Source organism: Lactuca serriola, chromosome 4 (assembly GCF_051521515.1).
Source record: "Lactuca serriola cultivar US96UC23 chromosome 4, Lser_US96UC23_V15, whole genome shotgun sequence".
Classification (NCBI taxonomy): domain Eukaryota; kingdom Viridiplantae; phylum Streptophyta; class Magnoliopsida; order Asterales; family Asteraceae; genus Lactuca; species Lactuca serriola.
This window is the reverse complement of record NC_136411.1, coordinates 293,620,543-293,630,899: the sequence shown is the minus strand read 5'-3', so window position 1 is coordinate 293,630,899 and position 10,357 is coordinate 293,620,543. Positions and strand designations below refer to the sequence as shown.

General features: G+C 29.6%; 1 protein-coding gene across 1 annotated transcript; it reads right to left on the bottom strand.

Annotated features, from left to right (window-relative positions):
- Positions 1-236: 236 nt before the first annotated feature.
- Positions 237-8,211, bottom strand: LOC145097167 (type I inositol polyphosphate 5-phosphatase 5-like). The gene is made up of 10 exons (XM_079034683.1): positions 7,922-8,211; positions 7,775-7,832; positions 7,366-7,422; positions 3,737-3,827; positions 3,521-3,625; positions 2,743-3,241; positions 1,203-1,396; positions 1,000-1,108; positions 744-892; positions 237-650 (listed from the first exon to the last, which is right to left on the bottom strand). The coding sequence occupies exons 1-10, from the start codon at positions 8,036-8,038 to the stop codon at positions 428-430; spliced, it is 1,602 nt and encodes a 533-aa protein (XP_078890809.1). The 5' UTR covers positions 8,039-8,211; the 3' UTR covers positions 237-427.
- Between the last annotated feature and the right edge of the window lie 2,146 nt (positions 8,212-10,357).

Sequence of the window (10,357 nt, the reverse complement as noted above, 5' to 3'; positions counted from 1 at the left end):
AAAGTGCAGTCACTATCCAAGTTGGTATCCAGATCTCCACCATAAACCTTAGTTTTTCTAACAGACTTTGCAAACTATTTTGTTAAAGCTGAAGTTATCGAATTTCATCAAAAATATCCGCAAAATTTCATAAATTAAAGTAATATTGCCAAATTCATTTTATAAAATAAGTGTGGTTATTTAGCACAATTAAAAAAAAAAGTGAACATGTGAGATATTATATAACACCAGATGAGTTAATATAATCAATAGCATATTTATTGTGTAACTAGTTTTGTACATATTACAACACAAAATCGGATGTACAAATTTTTGAATAATTCTTTACAAAATTTGGTTTACGGTTGCATTTGTCAACCACTATATTATGTCCCAATTTCACTTTTTAGAAATATAAACATAAATACAAAGTACAAAAGCGTTGCTTTCAAACAAATGCAAAACTATGCCTGTGACGTACGCAATCTTTAAACTCTATTTTTGAGCCAGCAGCATACGAAAGGCCCTTACGAAGCATTGTGCACTTGTTCTTCATCTCAACTTCAACTGAAAAAGTTGCACAAACTGGTCTATGATCCGAGAATCTTGATTCTCTACGTCCATATGATAATTGTTCAAACCCATCTCCACGCCAAAGTATCCTGTCACACCTGCATTGATAATGCAAAAAAGATCAAAACCTGCAAATTTACAAGGTTTAAACTATGAGCATCTATACCAAAGAGGCAAAGAGACATGCATACCATGCAGGAGTTCGTCGGTTTTTCTTAGATTTGACGGTTTCTCCAGCATAATTATCTGAATTCTCTGAATACTTGTAGGTTGGAGCGAAGGATATCTTTCCTTCGTTCCAGCCATTGAAAACTCTTCCTGCTTCTCTCTCAATAATCAACTATAAGATATATACAATACAAACGTTATTGATATGTAACCTTGTACGCTTTATCATTACAAATACTCTTACTTTATTTATGTTTAATCAGTGAATAAGGGACAAACCTGGTCTTTTTCCAGGAGAGGGTCCCAATCATTATTATCCAGCAGTATTTTAGCGTCTTCATAGCTTAAAGACAGTCTATAATTCAAGTCTCCAAGCCACAATATTCGACTGCATGCATGCATTTATAAGTTTACGTAAACGTCATCGCAAATTTAAATGATCATCCAAAACCTACAAAAAGGGCACGAATCGAATAACCTACTCATGATCGATGATTCTTTCTGGGGATCGGCGAACAGGATTCTTGCAGTTTAGTGGGAAATGACTATTCTTCAAGATCTCTGTCACGTCCAAGTTTCTCTTAACTTCATCGCCATCCTTTTCTCCAGCCGCCAAGTGAGTACATATGAAGCAAAAGCTCGTTTTATGCAATGTAAAGCTAATAGCTACACACCCCTGCGAAATAGACAAACATCAATATTTTCATTCCATATTTATTCATCCGTATAATGCGATTCCATTTCATCAAGATATATATACAATCTAAAATTTAAATTATCAAGACTCGTATAATCGGTAAAGAATGATCAGTAAGAAACAGTTAAATAACTAATAATAACTACCGTTGCATGAAAAAGATTAACTTCGAAAGCCGTACATGAGCATTACCCCGATTCCATCAACAAAAGTTTGTTACTATGAGAACTTTGATTGCATTCCGGCTTCATTTGTTACATTAAACCTCAACTAGCTACTAGACCTACAATCTTTATAAGACTACTTTTAGTGGACCCATCAACATTAACCTAATCTAAGTCCACTATATATAAGACAACAAACACGATTACACGATCATAGAGATCCACAAAACCATCACAAAAGGCAAGCTCCACACAAGCAATAAGGGCATGAGGGAACATGATGTCACATAACTAAAGATGACATAACAGTACATAAAAAATGTTTTGTCACATCTAAAAAGGTGTGGCGGAATTAAGAGTCGAGACATATGCCCCCAATGGCTAAAAATATTACATATAAATACTCCATTTATTTTAAAATTTATTTATAAGGCCGTATTTGAAAAAATTCAGTAGTGCCCCCAACAAATGAAAATATTGAAATCGTCCCACGGTGGAACAACAACGCATGTGGCAAAAATTTGTTTTCAATGGAACAATGCACGTGGCAAAATATTGTGACATCTCGTTTATGCAAAGGGCGTAGGTCCTTATCATAAAAACTAACAATAGAAATCTTGTCAAGATTTATCATGAACTAGCAAGTTCTAATTATCCCATGTAAGAAATATAGTTTGGGAAAATCACTTAAAAACCCAACGAAGTTTTCAAAACCATTTAAAAAACCTTAATCATGTTTTGTTTGTTAAAAAAAAACTCAACGAATTTAACCTTTTGTCTAAAAAATTCAACAAAGTTTCAAACCGTTCAAAAAAATCTCAATTTTGTTTTGTTTAAGTTCGTTGGGAATCAAAACATGATTAGGGTCTTTTAAACGTTTTGGAAACTTCGTTGGTCTAACAAGTCATTTTCCTTATACGGCAATAAGCCACGTCATATGTTTCTCTTATTTGACTTTTAGGAAAGTGTAACTTAGTTGAACTTTTTAGACAAACTGTTAAGTTTGTTGGGTTTTTTTTAAATAGACAAAACATGATTATGGTTTTTTAAACGGTTTGAAAACTTCGTTGGACTAGTATCCCATTTTCCCATATAATTTTAGAGACAAATTAAGAAATTAGTAATTATGACGAGATGAATTGTGACGATTTGAATACAAACCTTGTTACCTAGATACCCCATGATTCCTCTTCCAACACAAGAGATCCCAAGATGGGCAATATGTTGCACCAACTCTCTCTTAACCCATACCGAAAGAAAGAGTCCAACCATTTGTTTGCTGGCTACAAGGCAATAAGGTAAAGGAGTCGCCTCAGCATGTGAAATCAAATCATCAATGGCAGCATGTGTAAACGAAAACGAAGGGTCAGAATGCCGATTCATTCTAAACTTCTTGCTCGACACTGATGAGATAATTTCACAGTTGCAAGCCCTAAGAAGGGCATCATCCGCGCTAATGGTCCTACTTGTGTGTTTCATCGAATGCCTATGAAACCAACCGTGCTTTGGATCCGGAGCTTGATGGTTCGAATCCGGGTCTGAATCCGTGTGTGGTTTTCTATTGAGGACATGACTGATTAGCGATAACCAGATTGCAGCTGGCTCGTGGTTTTCACTCACCAACACATTTCCTGCACTTAAGGGAACAACTTCCTGAAACCTGACAACATTCATATCAAAGAACATACTATTAGATACATCATACGTACATAGACAAATTAAAACAAAACAAGAGTGACACATTTTCTAGAGCTAGTTTTAATTAATAATGGGATCATGAGAGGGATTAATGAATTCATGTTTTAGCTTGTTCCACGTTATCGTTAAATGGGACAAAAACTTACGAATTTTGTCCCGTTGACCTTAGTCCCCATCCAAAAGTCACACCAAATGCAGTATAACAGTTGTACATGTTGTGTCGTACAAGAAAGTATCATACCCTAGCACGTATATGTCAGCGGGGATTTCGACCTTCAATAAATCTTCAAGATCTAATCCATAATCTGGACATTTACCTGCAACATTCCATGTTGCAACAAATATCCTACAGATAAAAAAGAACCCTTTACTCCGAAAAGTTTCGGATCATAGAAGATGAAAGAGTGTGTAACTTTTATTTCCGATAACTAAATATGTGTTCTCCAAAATTTCATACCGATAATTTTTAACAAGGGATACTGGTTCCTTCTTTTGATCGATACCCGAAAGGTTCAGGCCATCCATCTCTGAGCTACTGCTTACTTTGGCTGAAATTCAAACACGTTGGTATACGGTGTACCACATAAGTTTTCAATGTTTGAAACAGTGAAATCCATCACATTTTCAATGATAAAACATAAGCTGTCGACAAAATTTGGCCTTGAAGATTAACCCAAAATATAACATATTAGTATCATATATATATTCATATATATACCACATGAACTCGACTGTAAGTTTTTTGGCATCATCATGAGTCATATATATATAAATTAAATATATATTAATTATAGAATGTTTCAGTTTTGCATAATTAATTAGTGATGATAATAAAAGACACACGATTATATCAAAAAACACATTTGTGGTTGACTATTTAATTCATGTCATCAAATTGTCAAGTGTTAGGTAAGCTACCTTGATCAACGAAGAGAGATGGTAGGAGAAGTAAAGATCGACTGGACTACGTCTAATGGAAGTAATACAAGGGTCGTGTATTTGACAACTCTAGTTTAAAATTAAGTGATTTGTTTAACGAGGTAGTTACTAGCTTCTTTTCATAAAATAAAACAAAAACTAATTGAAAGTTATAATTATAATATGCTCATTCATTTTGAACTTATTTTCTTTCAATGTTAAAATTTGTCATATAACTATATTAACAAAAAAAAAATAAATAAAAAAAATAAATAAATAATAATAATAATAATAATAATAATAATAATAAGTAGAAAGGTTCATTAACCTGTTCAAATTTCCAAGTTTTATTTTTTATTTATTTGTTTTCCTTTTTTGCACTTCTTTTTCAAAAAATTATATCTCTTTATGTTAAAATTAGGCTTGGCAATTGGGTTGGGTTCTGGTTGGCTGGTCACGGGTTGACGGGTCATAAAACAAAAACTCAACCCAACTCATATATATAATATATGGGTTGATGGGTTGACGAGTCACGGGTTGGCGGGTTGGAAACCTCAACCCAACCCAACCCATATAACCCGTTTATGTAATGGGTTCGTGAGTTCACAAGTTAATGGGTCAAACCCAACCCATATAACCGTTTAATAAATAAGAAATACATTTTAAAAAATGAGGTTTTTTCAACATAAATTCATAGAATGATTAAAATAATTAACATAAAAAAGGTTTCAACATAAATTAATAAAGTCAATAACATCTAAATAAAAATGAAAAATGAAAACATTCACAGAAAGTGGATGTGTTCTTCATTCGTGACTCGTAAAAATAACGACATGTATTTTTTCTTTTTCTGATTAACGAACCTCAAATGCAGATTAGTCATATACAAATACAGAATGAATACAATGATATAGAATATTAAGAATACGTATGGAAATCAAATTTCTTTAATAATTAAATATATCTTTTTTTTAAATGTAATATATATATATATATATATATATATATATATATATATATATATATATATATACGGGTTGGTGGGTTGACGGATCAAAAATCTCAACCCAAACTCGTCTATTTTCGAATTGGGTCAGTGTCGGGTTACGGGTTGGGTCGAGAGTTGTCGCCTCTAGTTAAAATGTAATTTCAAAGTATTTAATATCATCATTTTTCAATCAAATATATCATTTTATTTCAAGAATGTTATTTCAAAAAATTTAATATCACCGTTTTTAATAAAATGTTTGATTGTACGCCTAATATATATATATATATATATATATATATATATAGGGTTAAGTTCAAAAGAGAACACTATTTAATGTGAGAACGTGAGAACACTACTTTATGTTACTATTCTACTATGAATTTAATATGTATAGTATTGTAGTAGTTATAATATGAACTAGCTGTGAGACCCATATGTTATATGGGTTTGATAAACCAAAAATTAAATATAAAAGTTTCAACAAAATTTTATTTAAATTTGAAATTTAAAATTAAAAATTTAAAAATTAAAATTTCAATTTAAAAGGAAACATATTAAATACTATATGAGTATTAATATTGTAATTTATTGTTTATTTTCAATTAAGGTAATTATTAATTGAGGTGTAAATATGATGTGTTAATTAAGAAAAAATAAAAACAAAATAAGAAAATGACAAATGAAAAAAACATTTAATCAAAAATACCAAAATTATTTTCATTTATTAGGGAGGATATATTTAGTTTTATATTGTTATTCTACTTTAAAATTTATATATATATATATATATATATATATATATATATATATATATATATATATATATATATATGTGTGTGTGTGTGTGGTAATTTAGTAAATTCTAATGTGAATGTTAAATATATGATTATTCATATATTCGGTGATGAATAATGTCATAAAGTTGTAAATACAAAATTTTAATGTGAATATTAATGTGTGATTATTCGTATATTTGTTGATGAATAATGTCATATCGTTGTATATACAAAATTCCTAATAGAATAGTAACATAAAACAGTGTTCTCACGTTCTCACATTAAATAGTGTTCTCATTTGAACTTAACCCTATATATATATATATATATATATATATATATATATATATATATATATATATATATATATAAATGTTTGTTTAATTTGTTAAGATTCTAGTAAAAAAACAAATTTCTTTTAGAAATTTCGTAATTGTTTATCAGAACTTTGGACTAATTCTTAAAGTTCCAAATTTTTATTTCTAAATTCAAAAATTTAGTCTAAATCTAAAATGTCATCCTAAAAATATTTTTTTCTTAGAAAAATATTTTTCTTTGTCCATAATACTTTATTTTGGAGTTGGTGGTTATTTTTCAATAATTTTTTTATTGTTTCTTTAAATACACTTTACATTATGTTACTTTTATTATGGTTAGTTTAGCTAATTTCTCTTCTATTTATCAGCTAATATGGAATTATTCATTTCCCTCTAACTTTTAGTGGTATATATTATGTACGTTATCCATTTCATTCCAATAAACACAATTATAATGTAGTTTTTTTATATAAAGTATCGTATATGTTATGATGAGATTGAAAAGCACATTACATAATAGATATTTGATATTTGAATCATTAGATATAATTTTATCCTCTCTAATAAATGAAAGTTTTTTTGGTATTTGTCAAATTCTTAAGAGTTTTGTCACATGTAATTTTGTGAGAGTTTTAGAATTATTATTTTCCACTTGTAATTTTTTTAAGAATTTCCATTTTTTAAAATAAAATTTCAAATAAGAAAAGAGAATCATTCTATTAATTTAATAATAAAGTTTTATAAATGCTCTAAAGAAGATTTGATTTTTTTTATAAATGTTTGAAAAGATTACATTATGATATGTAAAAGTATTATTTTATAAAATATTTAATGTTTAAATATTAATATTAAATTTTCATTTTTAATAAACCCATGTAATACACGGATCTCACAACTAGTTTATGTTAATAAAGAAATCGTTAGTGAACTTTTTGATAACTTTCCAAACGTTTATTTAACAACATAAAAACTAGCGCATTGGTTAAGTTTATAAGATTTAACCTAGAAAAATGTTTCATATATGAACCAAAAATTGAATTTCGGAAGGGCACGATCGTAAATTTGAAATATGTAAGCTACGCACCTGAATGATGTTTCGCCCACGACACATTCTTTCGAGACTCGATTTTCAGCGCCAAATCTATTTTCCACAAATAATAATAATAATAAGTGATTTTCTAATATGTGATTTAAATACGTATATATATAAGAAACATTAATTGATAATATATATTATCATAATTAATTATAAAATACATTAATTATAAAAAATATTACCATAATTAAATATAAAGTGTATTAATAATTTTCATAATTAATAAATGTATTTCGAATTTAATTATGATAATATTTTTTTCATAATTAATACTTTTTACTACGTATATTAGAAAATCCCTAATAATAATAATAATAATAATAATAATAATAATAATAATAATAATAATAATAAGTTGTTAATTATTTGAAGAGAATATATTAAACTAATTAATCACCTTGAGGAGCCCCATCTGAATCTGCCATTTCCTGTTCATCGTTATCGCTGCCATCTATCTTTCATCCAAATAAATTCAGAATTATCGACCTATTGTTGATGATTTAATCAGAATAGTAATTATCGTTTCCATACAAAGATCGGCTACCTTTGTTTTCGCTTCGTCCATAACGGACTTGTCAGGGGTGGTGCCTGTGGCGGCGATTTGGCCTGTGGTGGCGCTGTCGCTGCTGTCATCTGCGGCGATGTCGGTAGCCTTAGTCATGACAACGGCCAGTTTATGATCATTCTGCTCCGGCGTGACGCCCTATGATTTATTTTCTTTCTTCTTTCTTTGTTTCTTGTGATCGAATTTAGTTTTGTGGTTGGAAAAAGATGAAACAGATGTAGTTATCGAAGGTGGGCCACATCGTACGTTTTCTGAGGGGTTTCATGTCCATTTTTCGATGAAGGTGTAAACGTGCATGAATTATGCGGTTTTTATGTATCTCTCTTAATTTAATTTTGTTTTTAACTCCTCCTTTCACGTACTTCCGATCCATTTTATTTGTCAACATTAACATTTTTATTTAAGATCCTACAACTTATAACAAGAATATATATTGCCCCTTTAACTTTGAAATAATGTTATCATATTTTTATGTCAAGGTTTTGCTTACTGTTCTAGTTACACAGAAAAAATAAAAGTATTATATGGATTATTTAAAAAAAAAAAAGCATTACATGGACTTTTTTTATAAATTAAAAAATTACAAAACTAAATCCGTCAAAATCTAGCCAATCCAAAACATTGTTGTTCAGTTCATCGATTTTTATTATATATAATATAATAGTATATTCAGAACAATATATATATATATATATATATATATATATATATATATATATATATATATATATATATATATATATATATATTCAAATGTTTCTAGCAATTATTGTGTGTCAAAATACACCAATAAGAATTCAAGAAATAATAAATAATTAAATAAATCATTTAAGGATATTTTGGACCTTTTTACTTTTAATTAAGGAAATCATTTAATTAAAATCCTACAATTAAAGAAATAAAATCATTTAAGGGTACTTTTAATTAAAGAAATAATAAAATGCACCAATAAGAATTCAAGAAATAATAAATAATTAAATAAATCATTTAAGGATATTTTGGACTTTTTGTACTTTTAATTAAGGAAATCATTTAATTAAAATCCTACAATTAAAGAAATAAAATAAATATATTTGACCTAGTCATTTAATTGAAATTTTGTCAACCATTGCCCTACCACCATCTCGTGTCGTTGCCTCCCTCCAGATCCACTTTCGTCGCTGCCTTTGACTTGCTCAATAGATGTAGCCGCCTCCGACTTCTCCACTGCATCGTATTCGTCTACCATTTGCCCCTGGCATGCTCCACAGGTATACGCTAATTGTGCCTCCAACTTTACCTCTGATCCTCTTGTTGGCTTTTTTGTTTTCGGATCAACTGGACCATCCAACTTCACCCACTACTAGCACCGAGCACTCCACTGCCACCCCTTTATTTCAATGGAAAATCACCGCCAACACCCTCTATTACTATTGTGATGCTGCTTTGAGAAGTCCTCCACCTCCCTTGACTTCGTCCGGCAGCAGGAGGTTGTTGGCCTCCACCGTTATCATTAAACGCCCCACCATCGCCGCCCGCCGGCTGTTGCTATTCTGTCACCTCTAGCCACCCATTTCGGTTAAAGGTAACCTCGCATGCCTCTATTTGCTTCCTGTATACTTCGTCGATTAATAGAAAACACAAAACGATTTTATTTTGTTACTAGTCGTGCATAAAGGTCGATACAGGAGGAAAGTCTCCTCCTGTTTATCAATTGTTTATCAACTGAACCAAACTCCCAAATTAAAATAAATTTGTTTAACCCAATTTCAAAATTTATTACAAATCTAGTCCCTAACTCAATAAACTTCATTTAATTTGTTCAAAACAAACCCTCTCCTACAAATGATTTTTATACTGGTCCTAATAGCCTAAACTAATCATTATTTTATCTACATTTAACCCTCCTTGTGATTTATTTTCAAAATAATTTCAACTCTATTGCAAATGTGTGTTTGTTTCTTGAATTCATGACTAGGAATGAATGCAGTTGCGTGTTGACGATTCAATCACAGCTCTTGAATTATGTATTCAATCACAACTCTTGAATTCTGTAATGTATTCTATTAGAATTTATTTATATAAATGTATTTTGTTAGAATATTTGAGAATAATTGTTAACAACAAGTATATCTGTTTAACTGGTAATAAATTTGTGATACTTTATGGTTGAGTTTTTAGTCTCTACTACATTCTGTCAGAATTTATAGTTTTTTATTTTCTATTATATTTTGTCAAACTTTATAGTCTTTAATACATTCTGTCAGAATTTATAATTTTTATTCTCTTAGAATGCATTGAATTTTTTAATTTTTGAAACTTGATTATGTTTTCTTTGTAGATTTAGGTTTTGAAGAGGCTAACATTGATGCGGAGAAGGAAGAAAACATAGACAACGAGAATGTATTATACCAGAATGTGTTATGCTATAATGTA

What these genes read in the sequence shown, in the direction of transcription:
- LOC145097167 (XM_079034683.1), bottom strand. Translation starts at nt 8,038, where the DNA reads ATGACTAAGGCTACCGACATCGCCGCAGATGACAGCAGCGACAGCGCC. An exon ending in TGGACGAAGCGAAAACAAAG is followed by an intron (nt 7,833 to 7,921) that starts GTAGCCGATCTT and finishes TTTGGATGAAAG; the next exon opens with ATAGATGGCAGCGATAACGA. An exon ending in AACCGACGAACTCCTGCATG is followed by an intron (nt 651 to 743) that starts GTATGCATGTCT and finishes TTATCAATGCAG; the next exon opens with GTGTGACAGGATACTTTGGC.